Below are 20,089 nucleotides of genomic sequence, written 5' to 3' on the forward strand. Positions count from 1 at the left end.
TTATATCACTATAGCATATTACATTTTCTAGGGTTAGATCTTATTTAATTAGTTAGGAACAATATAGGAAGCCTGAGGAATTATTTGCAGTGTTATTTTGAAAAGAGTCATTCATTGAAGAATGATAAAAAAAAAAAACAACACTGGTGATACATTTATGATTCCTAACTTTTTTTTTCCTTTGCTTTCATTCTGTCTTTGAAATGAAATCTTTATCTTGTGTCAAATGGAGAGATATTAATAAAATCCCTATTGACCCTAGCCCACTCTTTTGTGACAAATGCAATCTTAAAAGTAACTGTAAAGAATATACATATGCTCATGGCTCTTAGCATTTTAAAGACATTTAAAATAATCCAGAATATGGCATAGAACCACTCTGTCGCCTGAGAGATCAAGTAGACCTTTTCTAACAATTTTAACAGTGGCCACCTATTTTTGAGTACTTGATACATCTGTGAACTGTAGCAGGCACTTGGTATTATTTGCATTAAACTATTTATTGAATTGCTTAATTTGTTCCGTACCATGGCCTTGTTGGGTCAGTAGGACCCAACAAGCCTTCTTTTGCAGAGAAAGTAGGCTTGGAGAGGTGAAGGAATAGCTCAGGGGGAGCCCTTTGGTAGGGTGGGGTAGATCACCCCTGTTGCTCCTGGCTGTCCAACTCCATATTCTCTCCCACCATGTCACACAGCGATGTTGCTTCTGAAGGGAGCTCACTCTTCAGGCCATCCTTTGCCTAACAGGAACTCATTTTTTAGCTCTTCTCCTAGAGTCAAATTTTCTTTTTAATTGCATTCAGTAATTTAAGTAATTAAAAGGGCACTGACAAAAGCCTTCAGTTTTAGACTCTCCTTCTTCCTTGAGGACTTAGGCCAATAAATGGGTCTTAAGACCTTTGAGTTTATCTGCTTCCTACTTCCTCTTTCAGTTCATCTTCTACTCTGTTAAAGTGAGTGATAGTCTAAAAAGATTAGTCTGATTAAATCCCTCCTCTGCTTAAAACTCTGAGAAGAGCTAAACTCTCTAGTCTTGCACATAAAACTCACAGGCTAATCACTTTGGACTTCTCTAGTGTTATCTTCTGCCAGGATTTCCCTTCCCCTATCCCCCCCTCCACAAAACATTACATAGAGAAACATCTTGCCCCACCTTTAGGTGGGATCCAACCACCTCAAGCCATTTATTGTTCCTTGTCTCTCTGCCTCTGGACGATTTTGTTCTCTCCAGATGGGAGCGCTCCTTTATTTCATCCAACTTCTCTTCCTCATTTAGCTGACACCTTGGTCTAGTCAAGATGCTCTCTCCTTCCATGTTCCCTTAGTGCTTGGTGCTACCCCCACCCCACCCCACCCCACCCCCGCACCGTATCACAGCATCCTCATGTGGCATTGTGAAGAACTGTCTACATGTCTGTCTTCCCCTAAGAGATCTGGGTTCCTTGAGGACAGGCAGCACTGTGTCTTGTTCATGTATTTATCCTGGCTGTCTAGCACAGGGCTGGCATGTATGAGGATGCTAACTAAATGTTTATGTAAATAACCCAGCCTTAAAGATTTGTCCTCAAAACCTAACAGGGAAAAATAGATTCTGACCCTTTTTCTTTCCCCTATCAACTTAGGGTGGCCTTGGATAAGTGAGGGTGTCTCACTTTCTGAGGCCCACTAGAGTTTATTGAGGCTGACTGTTTCCACATTAAGGAAGGTCACTGAAAACCTTATTAGCCAACCACCCTTGCCCTTGAACTGAGATCCATGATAAGCATGGTGTAGCAGAAAGAGCGTGAGACTCTGGTGTGACCAGTCTGTTAAAGAGTGCTAACTTCCATTTCGTCCAGAGAGCCTGTTGGAGAAATGGGTCATCACAGTTATTAAGCAAACTTAAGCAAACGAGAAGATAGGCTTTTGATTCCACTCTCCCTGATCGTGAATCCTCCCAGCCACCAAGCAAGAGGACTTGGAGGTTGGTAGGCAGGGAGGAATTACACATGTGGCTATTTTTAATTTAAAAGTTAATAAAAGTATATGTATTGATTGTAGAAAGTTTGGAGAATATAGGAAGACATAAAAATGAAAAGTTGCTTGCACATGTTAAAGAGCCTGCTTTATTTTTTTTTAAGATTCATTTATTTGAGAGAGAGAGTGTTCATGCATGGGTGGGGGGCGGGCAGGAAAGGGCAGAAAGAGAGGGAGAGAATCTCCAGCAGGCTTCACACTGAGCAAGGAGCCCAACATGGGGCTTGATCTCACAACCCTGAGATCATGACCTGAGCCCAAATCAAGAGTTGGACACTTAACTGACTGAGATACCCAGGCACCCCTAGAGCCTGCCCCCCCCTTTTTTTTTTAGATTTTATTTATTTGAGAGAGAGGGGAAGAGAGAGCATGAGCATGAGTAGGGGGAGGGGCAGTGGGAGAGGGAGAAGCAGACTCCCCACTGAGCATGGAGGCCCAACTTGGGGCTTGATCCCAGGACCCCAAGATCATGACCTGAGCTGAAGTCAGACACTTACCTGACTGAACCATCCAGTAACCTCCCAGTGCCTGCTTTTAAATCTAAATATATTGTAAATATTTTTCTATGTTAAAATATTTTTCCATAGTCTGATTTTAATGAATATATAATATCCCATCATTCTGGTAGTTCATAATTTATTGCGAGCTATTGTACATTTAGCTTGCTTCCAAGTATTTGCACTTAATGAACAACACAGAGTACTTAAAAGACAGAACAACCTTTTCTAATTTTTAAGACACTTCATGCTTAGTATGTAAGCCGTAGAAAATGCAGAAAAGAATGCAAAAGGAAACAAAGATTATCTACAAACCCCATAATCTAGAAATAACCACTATTAATTTTTTATCTTCTGGTTTTCCTATCAGTGTATATGATTGCCAGTGATACATAGCTGTGAACATTGCTGTTTTTCAATCTATATCATTTCATGGACATTTTGCTCTATCATTAAAAATATTTTAAAACCTAATTTTCTAGTTCCTGGAGTTACCATAATTTATTTAACCATTCTCTTAGCACATATTTAGGTGTGTGTATATATGTATTGCTGTCATACATAATAAAGAACTACCCTTTAAAATCTATCCCCCCCAAAATAGTCACAGCATTTAATGCTGGTGAAAATATAGCAAAAATAATTCATGCATACTTTTTCTGACCTTCATTTTAATATTCTGCTTTGAGTAAGTTACTCATTGGAAGACAACTTTCCTGCTCTCTTTCATACTATGTGAGTTTAAGAATTTTTATCAGAGAAAAACCTGTTTCAGCCAGGTTTGCTGTTTGAGCCTCCTTTCTCTAAAGATTAGTTTTTAGGGTTTCTTTTGAGGGAGACGCACAAGTGGTAGTGTCACTGGGGATTTAAGACTTACGGCTTATTTAATCAAATACCTCTATTTAATCAAATACTTCACCTTCCTCTAAGCTACTGTATTTTGAGGGAGTTTAATAACACCAGTTTTGGGCTTTTGTAACATTGTGGACTGCTTTCTTAGGTTTATAATAAAGCAATAAGTCATAAGTACAAATATTATTTTAAAAAATAAGGAGTGGACTGAGAGGTGTAGGGGTCTTGTTTTGTTTTAAAACTGACAGTGACTAGTGGCATGTTGTTTCAACTTGATCTCCCTGTTAGTGGGTCCCCAGCTCCTCCATTGCTCAGGATGGGGCCCGCCCTTCCTCTTGAAGGGCTCACCGGAGGAAACTTTCATCCCGTGGCGGTGTTACGTGGTTCTGGTGCAGAGGGAATGCAGACCTCACCTCCTCTCCCGAGGCCCAACTGCTACTTCTCATATTTTTCAAGTTGTGTCTTTGTTGCCTCTTATCAGATCATTCCTAATGCCATAATGGTTTCACATACAAATCTAAACCAGGGACCTCACCTTTGTGGAAGCTATGCCTTATTCACTGCTACCCAGTGCTTGGCTTACATTAGGCAATGAATGAATGAAAGGTAGCTACAAAACAAATGAGTTTAATGGTTGTTCTGTTTTGACGATTTGAAAACACTGAATCAAATGTAAAGTGCACGTGCTGTCTAATGTGCACTTCATTGATACCATTCCCGAAGAGATTTTTTTCAGAGAAGAGTCTGTCAGTGGAGTAAGTCACACAGACCTGAAGTTAACCCTGCTCTACTTTGTGGCTGCGTGACTCTGAGCAAGTTACTTACCCTGCCTGTGCTTCAGTTTTCTCATTTGTTATCTGGGGATATGATGGTACCTATTTAATAGAATTATAATGAGGGGAGAATAAGCCAATGCATATAAAGTTCCTGACGTGGTAATTCCACAATAAGTGGTGGTCTCTACTGTTCTTATTTTCATGTTTGGTGCATGATGAGTAGCGCAGTGGTAAAGGTACTTGGATCTAGATGGGTCTTGCAGTTGGACAGATTATACTCTCCTGTTCAGCAGGGTGGCTGTGTCTCTGTGTGATTAGTTTTGTACAAAGAAATCTGCTGCCCTCAGCCTGGCCCAGGTGTGCTACAGAATGAGACAGCAGTAGAAATTTTCTCCAGGGTTAGAGGATCTGGCGGGCAAGACAGATGCCTGTCGCAGAATGAAGCAGGGGCAGGGCTGCTGGACTTGTGCCGGTTCCTGTTTTTCCTTCCCTGAGAACCTTCAGTCTCATTTCCAAGAGCGTTTTGGGAGAAATGTCTTGGTGAGAGAGTTGCTCTGTCACAAAAGGTAACTTGAGAGCAGTTTCCGGTCTGTCCTTGTTGCCAGCCCTTAGTGAGGTCCTGCTTTGTACCCAAAGGAGGCTTTGAACATCAGCTGTCTTGAACAATCTCTAGTCTTATCACTTATTTTAATGTTCCTTGCACAGGTCATTCTTGGATGTGGTGCTCTGGGCAATCTCACCCCAGAATGCTTCCCTTCCTTTATTTAACCTCTGACCTGTGAAAACAAGAGTTAATCAAGAGTTCTAAGGTAGCTAAGAGGAAGGGGAAGTGTTTGGTTACAAATTAAATATGAACAAGTCATAAGTCATAAATCGCAGTAGCGCTACCAGTTGTGTGTCTCGAGTTGCATATGGTACAGGGTGTTTGGGTTATAAATTCAAGTTCAGGGCTCTCTGATTGCTTGGGGTTAGGTGCTAGGTTAGTTTTCTTTTGGTCTGAAAACTCTTTGCCTTTTAAGACATTACTTTTATTGGACCAGCTACCTTCATATCCTACTTTCTCTCTGTGTGCCTGTCTGTCCTTCTTCCTTTCTTTACCTGCCTGCCTGCTTGTGGTGATTGGTGTGCTGTTCTGTGAATTGAGACAGAACTGCTTCCCTGAAAGAAGTTAAGCATATGGAAAAAGTTGCCAAGGAAAGGCACTGAGGCATAGAGCGTAAATGGGTTTAAGAGACAGCCAGACACTTTTATAGAGAGATTTGCGATTGAATGATATAGCATTCGAGTAGAGATCTGGGGTGGAAATGAACTTAAATGAGTGCTATTCGTGGAAAACTGATGCCCTGTCTAATCTAGCATTTCCTTAATCGTCACCACCATAAGCATACATTTAAAGCTTTATATTTTAAATTAAAAAAGGCAACATAGTCTGTTTAAGAATCTATGACACAGGCCATGATTTTTCTAGATAAGTTCTTAAAAATACACATCTAAGGTAGCAGAGGCATTGGGTCTTGATATGAAGCACTGGAAACTTAAAAACTTAAAAAACATCAAACATTTTAAATCAAGCTATTTATATCTGCGTGTCTGAATCTAACGTGCACACTAATACCTAAAGCAATAAAGAGCTGACACATGACTAGTGTCCCTGGAACTGGCAAACTAAGAAAACACGCTGAATGGTTGGGAGGCAGCCAAAGTTGGATTGCTCCGAACACTTGGAGCAGAGGGACTTTTGGAGGCAAGCTTTCATTTATCAGGGCATTATGGTGAAAACCAGCAAGGTAGGAATTTTAAATCCTAATTTCGGGATTGATCATTACACTTGATCATGTTGTGCAACTGCTAATGTGTTGCACGGAGCAAGGAGGATAGAAATCGTACGGGACTCGTTTTGTGTCGGAGTTGTGCTTTTAGTAGCTGTGTTGGCCCAGGTACCACATCACTTTACTTCTCCAAGACTCCGTTTTCTCATGTATAAAATGGGATGATGATTCATCTTCTAGAGTTGTAAAGAATAATATTTCAGAGCACTGGGAACTTGGTAAATGTTTTCCCCCTTCCTCCATTAGCTTTCACTTCTTAGCTCTAAAATGAGAGTAGCATCAAATGGTGTCTCCGTGGGTTCATTAATTTTGTTGTTTACTCCTAAAAGTAAGACAGGATTTCTTGTGTAGCCATTTCTTCTCCTTGTTGTGGTTTTTTTCAGCAGAGACAATGTATTTCTCTTTTAGTCTATGAAAGATTCTGTAAGGTGGGCCTTAGTTAGAATCTCACCAACCCATTATATTATATTACAGTAGTAATTTAAACCATAGAATAAGATGCTCTGAATGGGGAGAAAACTTACAGGTGTGTGAATACAGAAGTGGGCAGCATCATAAACTCTCTTAGGAAAATGATGAAAGGCCTGTGTGCTCGCCCTCTCTGGGCTCAATGGAAAATATCTGAGAATTACACTCAATTGTCAGTGTAGGTGTCATTACTCCAAAGATCTTCTGTTACCAACACTTCACCGGTGATAACAGAAAAGTGCCTCTGTGCTTGCCTCCTGAGCAATCTCCCTCAATCACAGGAACGCTGTCATAGAAAAGAAGACAGCAGATCTGCTCTCTAAAAGCAACAATTATTGAATACCCATCAAGACAGAAAAGAGCCTTGTTACCAAAATCAAATCCAAGTGTGTGTTTGGGTAGATTTATATAAGCACAGATGTTTTATGGGAACTTTCTGTGTTTTTTTCCTAATGCAAATTAATATTTCTACTCATTCGGTGCATGCAATACATTTTCCTGCATAGATGTAATAGGTATCACAATGGGATGCTAATTATGGACATAAATCAGAGATTTTTGAGCTTAACTGGCTACCATAATAAATTTACAATTTGAGATCAGCAGCTGTGAGCAAAGCAGAATGCTCAGATTGAGTGAGACTGGCTTTGATCTCCCAAAGGGGAGTGGGTTGTTCTCCTATTTAGGTTTCTCTGACTTTTGATCTTACTAGCACCAAGAGTGTGATCTTATCAGGAAAAAAGAGTGTTTACTCTGTTCCAGACACAGTGGTAGGTGCATTCACATAGGTCACCCTCACAACAGTTGTGTGAGAGTAGGTAGTGTTATCCCCATTTCATACACGGAGGAGGAAAAAATGGCTCAGGCCACAGCTAGGGATAGAACTGATACTCAAACCCAGGTGGGTCTTCTGACTGCATTCTGTGGAAAGTTGATCAACAAAGTGTCATTTTTGTGGGGAGACTTCCAGAACCTCTCCTCTGTTCCTTTTGCACCTCTGTCGTAACACAGACCCTGTGTTGCTGACATTGTCTGCCCATGTGTGTGCTCGTTAGACTGTGAGCTCCCTAAATGCTGGGACCTTGGTCTCATTCCCCACGTACCTCACACAATGCGAGGCATATACTGGATGGGTCTTAATAAGTGTGGAGAAATACATGGTTTGATGGATGATTGACTGCAACATTTGCAGAACGAATGATCTAGAAACGTGTGATGTTTGGACTGTAAACGTCACTTTAAGTTCCAGAAAGCATTTATTGAAGCTTAATGTGGTTAGCTCAGGAGGACGTGGTGTGCTTTTCTTAGAAGGTGGAATGCATACACCTTGGTGCTAAGGCTGTAGTTTGAAAACTGTGGACCAGCACACATGGGTGGTTTTGTTGTGCTTACAGATGGGAGTGCTCATTGGCTGAGTGTAGTGGGGGAGAAGATGTGTCTTACAGAAGGCAATGTAGTTGAGATCTAGAGTCTTCTCTACTTCCTACCCCAGTTAGGAGAGCAGAGGGAAGGCATGAGGAGTCTAGGAGTGGAAGAGAGGAAAACTCATGGTAGAGCTTTTCTCATCAGGAAGTTTGGAGACAAGAGTATCTTCTGAAGAGCAGGAGGGTTGGGTTAGGGATGGGAGAAGAAGGAAAAGTTTGGAGCAGACTCTTTGGGGAACTTGAGGATTCTTGAGCAATTTTAAAGGCTCACCTGTGCTTGAAAAATTAAGTTGCCAAATTAAAATAATCAGCATGGTTTTGTGACATTTTTCCATAGTACTTGAGGTAGGAACACAAAAAGTAGATAGTGGTGTTTACTTGTGTTGGAGGGATAGGCAAGGGGCAAGAAACCTTAACTTTGTGCATTATTCATGATCTGCTTTGATTGTTTACTCACTCTATTCTAATTATTTGTCACAGACTCCAGCAGTCCATTGGCAGGGGTCATTTTTGGTTCTGGATCATTTTCCTACCAAAATGCCCTGCCTTCCAATAAGATTAGTTGACTGTTACTCCAGTGGCACTGGACTTAGTAGAAACTACAGGCGTGAGTTACAGCTGTCAAGGGAACTTACTGAATGTCTAACTTGTGCCAGGCACATATTAGAGACTAAACAGCACACAGCCATGATCCCGGCTCTCATGGAGTTGACTACTAATGGAGAAGACAAAAGAAGCATGCATTATAAACTATGGTGAGTCTGCATGGAGGGTCAGCCCAGAAGGGCCTCATATTCTGGGAGTAAAGTGCATCTATTTAAGTGGGGATCAAAATTTTACAGTAAAAATGAGGGGAAACTTTATTTAGGATTTTATCTAGGAAAGAAATGGAACTCAAATTATGGAAATAAATTGATTTCAACAAAATCTAGCTTTTATTCCAATAATGCAGTCTTTGTGGGATAGAATAAATCATGAGACAATAATGATTTTTTTAAGGGAGAGATTATGGTTTTTCTGACATAATAACACTTTATGTTTGACTTTCTCAGCATAATCATTAAAAGAGTAATTATTCCAGAAGTATTTGAGGACTTCATCAGTTTCCCCCAGGCCTCTCTGAATCCTTTGATACTGAATTCATTTTCTTTTGATGTGACTGCTGTACCACCATCCTTGTTTGTTTTGAGTTTTCTCTTTGTCCCTTGGTACCTGGTCTGATGCAGCCAGATCTTCGTTTGTTGGCCACTTTGCACCTGAGCAGGTGTCCAGCATCTCAGACAAGGGCTTCATGAAATCCTGCATCCTTTGCAGTGGTTATAGTTTTATTTACATTTTGTTGTAGATGTTTGACCAGCAAGACACTGACAGAGGAGCAGGGAGAGATACTAGGTCAAACCAGAGGGCTGAGTGGGGACTTACTGATTTAAGTGGTCACATCATTCGTGAGTAGTTTCCTCTCGTAATGGCTCGTGCTTTCCTATTCATTCTGGTGATTGCAGGGCATGAGGAATTCTTGGACGGAGTTCTAAAGACACCTCGGACCCAGACAGAACCAAAAAGCTTCTCAAAGCTGAGATCGGCAAGAATGTTAGGCAGAGAGGGGTAGGGAGAGTATTCCAGGCGCCAGACTGGGTGTGGTCTGCATACCTCAGTTACATTAGTTAGGTGGTGTATATCTTACAGAAGAGGAAACTGGGTCTTTGATTGCGTTCCTGAGGTGTCACAGAAAGGATCAGAGCTGAGATTCACCCAGGGTTATTTGATGCAAGTCCGTATTGTCTCCAGCGTATGCCATGCTGCTCTGCTTTTTTTTTTTTTTTCTTTAAATTTTGGGGGGTTTTTGTTTTTTGAAAACTTCAAATACTGAATGCCAATTAGCCTTAACCAAGGGATGCTTTATCCGATGAATCTCGGCAAAATCTGTCAGGAAATGAGAAAAGAAAGGATACCTCTCTTGGAGTACCCAAGATGGAGTTTTAAGAGCTCCTCAGGCAGTGGAAATCACTGAGAAAAATTGAAAGACCTTATTCTGTGTCACTCTTCTTAGCTTTAAACTCATTCCAGACCTAAGTTAAAAGCAGCTCTTTGGTACCCAGGGAAGTACTACTTCATTATATCTCTAATATAATGGTGTCTGAGTGTTTAAATGTTAAAATTTTATTATAAAGTACTTTTCTTTTTATTATTTATATTAGAACCAGAACTTAAATTGATCTTTTTAAAACTTATGTATATAACTAGATTATCTAAGATTTTCTTTTTAGGGTAACAAAGTAGACATGTTCTGGTAAGGCTGAGATCCGCTGGACTGTGCCAAATGGGAAATAATCACTTTCTACCTAGTTGTAAATACTTTCCTGAGAATATTACTTCTCTTTAACTGGCCCTTTGGTCCCCCAGGGATTACAAAATAAAGGGGAAGCCCATCAGTTTGGCATATGACAGGCCCCTGGAGTCTGGCTTTTTTGATCCCTACCTTGCCTTCTGTCCTTCAGCCTCCATACCCTTCTCTCTGGCTATCCCAACTACACACAGTTCTCAAATCAGGCCCAGTGCGTCAAGCCTGCAAGTCATTGCTCATGAGATTTTTTTTCTGTCACTAATGCACTCTATCCCCACCCCTCCCAGCTTTCCTCCCATACACTGAGAACAACCTAACTGATGCTCAGCCTTCTCTGTGCATGGAGTACTGATTTCCACAGTTGCAATCAGCCATTCTCTCTATTGCATGCCCCTCCCTATAGCCATGGTTTAAAATTTAAAATTTTATTTTCCCAGCTCATATTATTGTTCTGTATACTCTAATTGGTCTACTTATGGTATCTTTGATGAAATGAAAGACCCCTTAGATTCTGTCCTCTCCCATTTTATTTCAGTTTTGAAACAATAACAAACATATCAAAGGGGCGCCTGGGTGGTTCAGTTGGTTAAGTATCTGCCTTCGGCTCAGGTCATGATCCTGGGGGCCTGGGATTGAGCCCCGCATCGGGCTCCCTGCTCAGCGGGGAGTCTGCTACTCTGCCCTTCTACCTGCTCATGCTCTTTCTCTCTCAAATAAATAAAATCTTTAAAAAATAGAGAAAAGTTGTGAGTACAATACAAATGCCCATTTGGGAGATGTTGCCAAAATAATACCCCGTAACCCCCAAATACTTTGGTGTGTATTTTTTTAAAAAAGAAAACATTCTTGGGGCGCCTGCCTGGCTCAGTCAGTAGAGCATGTGACTCTCAATCTTAGGCTCGTGAGTTGCAGCCCCCACGTCGGGCATGGAGCCTACTTAAAAAAAAAAAAAGAAAGAAACATTCTTTTACCTAACTACATTACAATCATCAAAATCAGAAAGTTTTGACACAAAACTACCATGTAATACTTGGACCCCCTATATATGGGGGGGGCGAGCTGTAGTTCAGAATCACATGTTGCATTTATTTTCCTGTCTCTTTTGTCGTCTTATTCTGGAATAGATCCTCAACATTTCTTACACTTCTTTGAACTTGACATTGGCTGTTAATTTGTAGAAAGTCCCTCATCCTCAGGATTGGGTTCTACGTCTATGGCTAGAATATGATGGAAGAATTCTGTATTGTTTCACTGCATTCTATCAATTGGCACCCTTTCAATTTGTCGCATTACTTAAGGTTGTGTCTCCCAGGAGTCTCCCTTCTTTTTCCCTTTGTAATTAAAAAGTGTATTCTGAATATCCTCATTTTATCCTCATCAGACTTCCGATTCATTTATTTATATTAGCACAGACTCATGATTTCCTGTTTTATTTATTATTACATAATCTCTTTCTATGATTATTTGGTTTGATGCTCAGATTGTCACAGATTTTGTCAACAGGAGCCCCTCCACGCTGGCTTTTGTGTCCTGTTGGCATGTCCTAATCGTGTGTTGAACACTGCCTTTTTCCTAGCACAACAAGATATTTCCCAGCCCCAGCTCTGGAATCAGACATTTCTTTTCTTTTTTTTTTTTTCCTTCTTTAAGGAGCTCGGGTTCCTTTTGGTGAAGAATGGTACTTAAAAACCAAGATCTGGACACTAAGCATGCTCATTATAATTGGCGTCTCTCTGCTTCCAGGGCCCCTCAGTGGCTAGAGCTAGAGAATCTATGTATATATAATGTATATATACACATATGTATGTACATACATATATTGTGTTTCTATTTCTTTTATTTGTCTCCATGATTTCACACAGTTAATCTAATTCCAGTAGGACACCGAAGGTTCATTTCTCTTTTCTCTTTGTCCATATTTGTAACTCTCTTCTTTGATAGTAGTAATTCCGTTACATATTTACACGCTTGATCAATCTCGATCAGACTTCACAGCTGTAGCTCCTTTCCTCTGTGGCTGTCCTTCTCACCGCACTTGGACTCTGACCTCTTAGACACTGCAGCCTCCTCCTACTGTGGACCTCCTTGGACTCTGCCTCACCACCTTTCCTAGAAGCCCTCCTACCCACTTAGGCTCTGACGTCCCACACTGAACTCCCTTCCACATGCTCTTTTTATTCCTCTTAGGTTCCAACACCAGTCTAGTCAACCTCTTTCTCCTGACATAGATGCTTTCTTACCCAGTGCCAGGCCTTGCCCCTACTTAAACACCGCTTTCCCCCCATCTTGAGTTCTGACGTTCTAAGCCAAGCCACCTTCTGTGTTTCTTCTCTCCTGATCTTGCTGGAGCCCTGACTTTCCCTTACGAGGAAACCCTTCTCACCCCACTCACTCCAACAGTCTGGCCTGGTGGCCCCTACAGGAGGATTTCCTCCTGCCTGTGCTTGAACTCTGACGTCCTGCTCACAGCTGTTATTCTCTCAAGTGACCACCTTCCTTGGCTTGGTCAGTGTCTTCCTCTGTTGCTCCCCATCTCACACACCCCCGTCTTGTTTGGCCTCATCTGATGGCTTTGAACTCAACTACTAGCAAGAGATGTGGGAGAGCTTTTTAAAATTTGTAATGGTTTTCTATCTAAATACTTATGACACTGGAGTGGGATCCCATCATATGTACACTTACACAAGGTCACTTAGACACATGCGTATATACACAAAACAGTGGGAATGATTATCCTGACAGTCCATTCAGTGGAGCGAGATTAGAAATGTAAGTCATCTGTCCTCGGTCGGACTCAGTTCCTGAGTTCAGCTGGAGGGTAAGCAGTTCACCAAGCTGACAGATTGGAGCATAGACAGTTTTCATTCAGTATGTGTCGCGCCCCCCCCTCCCCCCCGCCGCAAACTCAGGACAGCTACTTTGTGTCTATAAAACCATGTCTGCTCTATGTTGGGGGCAACTGAAGGGCCTTTTACAGGTGATTTTCACCGTGGGCCATTTGACTCTGAGCACTATGTCTCGAACCTTGCCCCTGCACATCTTACAAGGGCCTGTGATGTAGGAATGTGTGTAGGAATACTCGGATGCTCCCTGAGTTCTTCCCAAGTTTAAGACTTTGTATTGCCTCATATGAAACAAAAGCCTCTCCATTTGACTGTTAGGCCAGGGAGTGATGGCAGAACCTGGGACAGAGTTACCCGAGCTGCAATTTGGTGAGAGAAGCATGGATCGTGGCCAGTGCCTAGGAAGCAGGCTTGTCCCATTTTGGCTTTTCCCCATCAAGGAAGGCTCTGCTGATTGGCCATGATAATTTTATAACTCGATCCAAAGCCTGAGCTAAATAAAGCCCTTGGAAAAGAGTTCCAACTCCCCTCACACAAACTATGTTGTTGTAGATGTCTCTTTTCCCCACTAGGACCACGGCCTTCCTCAATGCAGGGACCCTTTGTTGTTTGTTTTTTCGGGCCCTAGTTGGCCTGAGCCCGCTGCACGGTGGTGCTCTCTCGGCATTGCGGACTCCGAGTGGTTGCATGAAGGTAGCAGGTGGAGCAGGCCCAGAGATATTTGGAACTCCTTTAGATGTCCAGGGACGAGCAGTGTAATGGAGTGTTTGTTTCCTGTCTCTGGACTGGGAAGTAGTGTTTACTCCATGATGACAGACACGCACAGAATGGAGTGGAGCGGCTCCTTAGCCTCACCTGCAGCCGTGCGGGCCGGGCAGAGCCGTCGTGCCAGCGCTAATGAAGCGGTACAGGAAACGCCACTGGATAAGGTTCAGCTGTGAACCCTGGCCTCCCAACAGGGGAAAAGAGGGATCCTTTGAAGAAGAAGACAGCTGGGTTTTGGTTTCAAGGCCTTAACGCTGCCATCACTGGATATTCATCTGTCAGTGCACAGGGGACAACATGTGGGCAACAGTTGCGTCCGGTCAGGCCACGGCGAGAAAGAAATGGCTGATCTCTAGGGTAGCTACGAAACCTGCCATGGCTGAGGGTTCTGCTTAGTGTGGCCAGAAAGAATTGATTTGGTGAGGTTGAGGACGCGTGTGAGAAGCTGGGCACTCTGCTGTGGGCCGGGCGGCCCTACCACGTCACCTTCCCTCAGCCCCCTGGCCGTGGAGGACGCAGGGGCTTGCAGTCAGGGCCCCAGAAACTACTCCCGTGTGTACCACAGCCCTGAATTATCAGAGAACCCAGCCTGCCCCACGTCACTTCGTCCAGTATTCCTGAAATGACTTCAGCTTTTCTCTCATTTCCTCGAGGCCATGATTTCCTTGCAAGACAATATTTTCTCTTCTTCCCCGGCCCCCCCGGCCCCCCACCCCCGCTCCCTTCCTGACTTTGAGTTGCTGGATTTAACTAGTGGTATTTTCTCTTTCAGGGGAAAAAATTTTTTTTGTAATCCTTGGTTGAATTTGTTTACTAAGAGTCCTCTAATCTGGGCAAGAGTTTTCGTCTGAGGGGATTTATTGTTCCCACTATAATGGCTTTTAACTCAGCCGAGGTTTATTTAACAGAATAGGAAGGGAGAAACTTATCTCCTCCCTAATCCCTCTTGAATGTTTACACTGCTCTGTCAAAGTAAATGCTGTGGAAAGTGGCGGCAGTCATTTGCTGTGTAATAGTCAATATGCAGCTGCCAGAGCTGATTGAAACATATTAACATAAGTGATAATACTGTCATAGAAGTGAAAAGTTAAGTTGCTTATCAGTATATTTTGATAAGCTACTTAAATTTTACAGTAGCATGTGCTGGCTTCAGACAGACGTTAATGATGGAGAACTGTGCACTTTATCTGTCCTCTGGATTGCCTCTCACTTCATCTATTACCCTCGGCGGTACAGCTGGTAATCTGTACGGGGTGCTGAGTTCCCTCTGCCTGGCGGGATCAGCGCTCCGCTGCGCGTCCAGCTCTATCAGGAACGGACCTGTGAGCTCAGCAGGGCGGATACGGGCAGGACAACAGGGGCTTGGTATGGTATGACACCCTCCTCGCTTGACTATTTGTCGCTTTGGAAAAGTCTCTTAATGGAGAATAAAGCCATTTAAATTAAGTGACAAACTTCTGCGCGGCAGGCCGTGGGGTGGGAGATAGTTCAACAACAATTCTATAACATTAACATGCCTTTGCTCTTAGTCTTTGTTTGGTTGTGTTTGTTCCGTCAACACCGAGCACTGACGGTATGCTGGTATGCCGGGCTCCAGGCTTGCCCCGGGAAGACAAAGTGAAGAAAGATGAGATCCTTCCTTCTCTATGCACAGTCTGTTAGCAAAACAGACACACCATTGAGTGCCACATGGTGTGTGGAATGTTCTAACGGGAGTATGCATGTGACCAGGGCAGCACAGAAAAGAGGGAATTAGGGCGTGAGGGGCGGGGATGGGGAGCTTACAGAGGACCGTTAGGAGGATGAGTGGAAATAAGCTAGCCTAGACCAGGAAGGTCAGAGGGAGAAAAGGGCCAAGTGTATGCAAGCTCGGGCAGGCTTGAGGATGCCTGGCCATTCTGGGAGGGAGGCTGCAGTGAGAGAAGAATGCACGTGGGGAAGTAGAGCGGGCAGCCAGTAGGGGACCTGACAACGAAGAGCCTCCAACGCCATCCTAAGAAGTCCATTAGTGATGGGGCACCACTGCAGGAACTGGATCTGTGGGCCACTTAGATGTGCATTTTAGAAAGATTATTCTTGAAGCCCCCCAGAGAGAGGCTAGGGTGAGGTCAGGACCAGACTGTCCTCAGAGTGAAGGGGTGCCATGGTCAGGACCCAGTAGACTGCAGTGAGGACAGAGAGTTAGAGCTCGTCCTGCAGTAGTCTAGAAGGGGTGCGGTACAGGTGGGATGTTTGATGCACAGTATGACATGGGGCCTTTGGGACACCTTGCGGACAGCAGCAGGGAAAGTGCTGTATGCGTGAGTGTGTGGCTGTGTGTGTCCAATCATGAGGGACTTGCACAGAAGCTTCCTGGAAAGGGTGGGTGTGGTGGGAGAGACCTGGGGGCGCTATTCAGAGATGGTTCCTGATTGCAGAGTCGGCTTTGAATTTCTTCTCTATGAACCTGTTCTAGCTCTGAGGCATGGGAATAATTTATAATGGATATTCAATCCTCCGCCTTACACAGGCAATTTTTTAAAATCCCAGAAATAATTAGCATTCTACCAGTCTGTGTTTCCAGCAGCCTATAACAGGAAGACTCTTCAGGGTGTAGAGGAAGAACTGAAATGTACCAGTCTTGAATTAGCTCCTGGTTAAAGTTTTTGACCTGCATACTAATATTTCATGTTTCTCCTCTTCTTTCCCCAGCTATCTTCCCTGGTTCGAAGTATTTTATAAGCTGCTTAACATCTTGGCGGATTACACGACAAAGGGCCAGGTATTTACCTTGTATTTTATTCTTTTTAGCAAGTAACTTTAACTTTTTTGATCATTAAAGTAATACATGCCTTATATTTCACCAAAATGTTTACCAAAAAAGTAACTCATGCCCATTATAGAAAGTTTCAGATATTCGCAAATAGGAAGGATGAGAAAAATCACTCCTGATATGTTCCCCCTTCCCCCTTCCCAAAAATAACAATCGCTAGTATTTGGGGATGTTTTCTTCCTTTACTTTTGCAGTTAAAGGCATAATAAGTTAGACCCTTAGCATTCAGAGTTAATATTCTGATATCTGATAGCTGATATTCCCAAGCAGCCCTGGAAGTTCATGACATGTATTAAATTATAATTTTGCTGAGGCACAAATTTGAATTGCTCATGTCATGCTGCAAAGCTCGATTTGCGAGTAAAACACTTAACTAGCAGGTGACCTAGCCACCTGTCCCAAGTTCCCCTTTCAGTAAGGCTTTGTTGTGCACTTTCAGTAATTTTTTTAAGGGTCTGAAAAATTACTTAAAAAGTTAGCTCTATTTTACTGTACTTTTGGAAGAAATGATATGCTAAAGTGTCTTCCATGGATGTCAAGGGTCAACTGGAGCTGTATTTAGACTTTCATAGCTCACATTTTTCAGGTGCTATAGTAACAGAAGCATTTCCCCAGGCAAGTAAAAACAGTGGAATATTTTTCATGGGTGCATAGCATTTTATTATGGACCTTAGAAACATTTCCCTGTTGTTGGAAGTTGTTTCTTTTTCTTTTTTTTTTTTTTTAAGATTTATTTATTTATTTTAGAGAACATATGCGCACCCGTGCACATACAAAGTGGGGGAGGGGCAGAGAGAGAGAGAGAGAAGCAGACTCCCCACCGAGCATGGAGCCCGATGCAGGGCTCAGTCTCGTGGCCCTGTGACCATGACCTAAGCCGAAATCAAGAGTTGGACGCTTAAACGACTGTGCCACCCAGGTGGCCCTGTTGGGAGTTTTCATTATTTGGGATTTTTTTCCCCACTGTAGTTGTAGCTATTAGCATCTTTGAACATAAAGCATTTTCTTCTTTTTGGAGTATTTCCTTAAGAGGAGAATCTCAGAGGGGCCATTTTTTTAGGGCAGTGGACATAAACATTTAAAAAAATTTGCCGAACTGTTTTCCAGAAGAATTTGTACTGTTTTCTTAAAAGATGCCCTTTACTAGGAATGTACAGGAGTGCCTGGCTCACCATACTCTCACCAGTACCATTTGTTGAATTTGTTGTTTATTTGACAAGTGAACAGTCTCATTGTTTTAATTGCATTTCTTTATGAGTAGTTGAATATTTGTCCATATATATAATTCCTTAAATTTTCCTTTTTGTAAATGGCCTAATATTTTTAATTGATGATACATTATTATTAAATGTTACAGAAATTTTTTTCTCCTCATACTTTCTACAGAACATTAGATCCATTAAAAAAAAAAAAGGGTGCCATAGTTCAGTAATATTGGGGCTGGGGAGAAGGAAGGTTGTGTTTCATTTTTGTCTCCTTAAGATTCATGTCCTAGTGGCTCTGAGAAGGTCCTGCCATGGAGAAACGTGTTATTCCATGCTTCCCATCTTGTTTGGCCCCAAACCCTTTTTATTCCAGGACAAATATTAATATTCTGAGATACCAGTGTTTCCTAGAACATACTTGAGGAAATGCTGCTTTGGAGAAGAAGTGGAAAACGTGTATAATGGAGAAATCTTTCCTTCAAGTAAGATTTACTTACCAGCAATGTATTCCAGAGGCCACAATAATCGGAAGGAATAACTAATAGAAATGGCTCCCTAGGTCACTACACTCACTCTCAGAGGATGCTTAGGTATCTGGGAATTTTGTCATGAAGGAAGTGATTTATTCTTTGAAGTGATTTTTTCTTTGATGAATGAATTCAGAGGCCACCTTGCGTCTGTTCATCAGTTTATGTTCACAATTCACTTTAGTCAAACATTCAGGTTTTCACTCAAACTTGAAGGATATCTTTAGTAAATAGAATTGCATCACACGTAGGCTCTTAACAGTCTTAGAATTGGAGATTGGCTCACATATTTTTTTCTTCCATATTAATGCTCTAGTCAAAACATAGTAGACTTTTAAAAACATGTCTTGTGGTACAGAAAAGCTTAGGTCTGTACAGCTATGCATAGGGAAGATAGGATTATTATCCCGTAAAATTGGTGCACGGGTCCTCTGGACCATTGCCCCAGGAAGGACCCTGCCTCTTGGAGTATTGAAGAGTTGAGATCAGTGATGTGTTTTAGTGGAGTCTGTTTCCCCCGTACCCAGTACTCTTTCTATTAATTCTTTTTCTGGTTAAAGGAATTACGACACAAATGATAGGAAATCTGTCTACAACTGCCTTACTTGTTGGCAGGATGTGGGTCATCAGATTAGAACAGGAGGAAAGAGCTTTTATTAAAAAAACAGAATCCCCTCCCCAAGTCCAGAAGTCTTTGGGTATGGTAGGCTTCAGTTGGGGGGTGTGGGGGTTGGTAGTGACCATGATAGCTCAGAGTGGAGTGTTGGAGCCTAAGATACATGATGGGGGTGTCTGTCTGGGTCATGGATCCACCATGGTTATCAGACCATGGATGGGGCATTGAGGACATCCCTATGGAAGAACTGGCAGGGGTTGAAGAGGGCATCTGAGCTGGAGAGCAGCCTGGCTGAGGGTGTTGGAGCCTGAGGGACAAAGCGGTTGTTTATGTGCATGCGGTAGTATTGGCAATGGCTTGGCACCAGATATCAGAACTCTAGGAGGATCTAGAAGGATCCACAAGGAAAAGGGGGCTGCAGTGGTCGAGCACTGGGGTATTGGAGCCTGGGGTGGCGAAGGCATTCTTGTTGGGGAGGAGTGGACAGTAGCAGCCTAGCATTGGATATCCCTATTCAAGCAGGGCAAGGAGGGCTCCTAGGTGGATAGGGTCAGTCATAAAAGATTGGTTACATACAAATAAGTAAATATATTAAGAAAATAGGATTGATTCTTCATTTCTATAGAATTTAGTTACAAATATGAAAAGGAAGGAAACTAGAAGGATTCCTATGTTGGATTGGAATTAGAGCCATTAGTATGAACAAAATATGTGATACGGGATTCAGTAAAGATGCGTCTATTGTGGGTGTCTGCATGCGTAGTATATTTTCTGGCTCTAACCACTAAAAGAGTCTGGGGTTAGCAGTACCCAGGTAGCAATGAGCACACCTAGTAGGCAAATCGTGGTTTCTAAATAACATTTTCCACTAAAAGGAGCCAGGGCTCTCTGAAGAAATGTCTAATTCTAGGGCCAGGGCAGGGAAAGTATAAAATGAGCCTGATATCTTTTTGTGCCAAAAAGTGTTCAAAGGAAGTGCTTAAAACATGATGGGGACATGTCAGAAAGACACAGAAGTGAACTTGAAGTGGTTGAGGGCTTCCCACTGGTCCAATCTGGGACAATTTGAGCATTAAAACAAATAACGATAGCAAAGGCTTATAGCCATTGAATAAA

The 20,089-nt window shown here is 42.5% G+C and overlaps 1 protein-coding gene across 8 annotated transcripts in view; it reads left to right on the plus strand.

Annotated features, from left to right (window-relative positions):
• Window positions 1-20,089, plus strand: part of DENND1A (DENN domain containing 1A) — a 501,318-nt gene that overhangs the window by 220,904 nt on the left and 260,325 nt on the right. For 7 of the 8 annotated variants that reach the window (XM_035015834.1, XM_035015837.1, XM_035015835.1 and 4 more), the window contains one exon: window positions 16,505-16,574. In XM_035015834.1, coding sequence (XP_034871725.1) covers window positions 16,505-16,574 — 70 coding nt within the window. Of the gene's footprint in view, window positions 1-16,504; window positions 16,575-18,028; window positions 18,313-20,089 lie in introns of those variants that run through there. The other variant, XM_035015840.1, reaches the window with a different exon arrangement.

Source organism: Mirounga leonina, unplaced genomic scaffold (assembly GCF_011800145.1).
Source record: "Mirounga leonina isolate KUSES-001 unplaced genomic scaffold, KU_Mleo_1.0 Mir_170, whole genome shotgun sequence".
NCBI lineage: Eukaryota > Metazoa > Chordata > Mammalia > Carnivora > Phocidae > Mirounga > Mirounga leonina.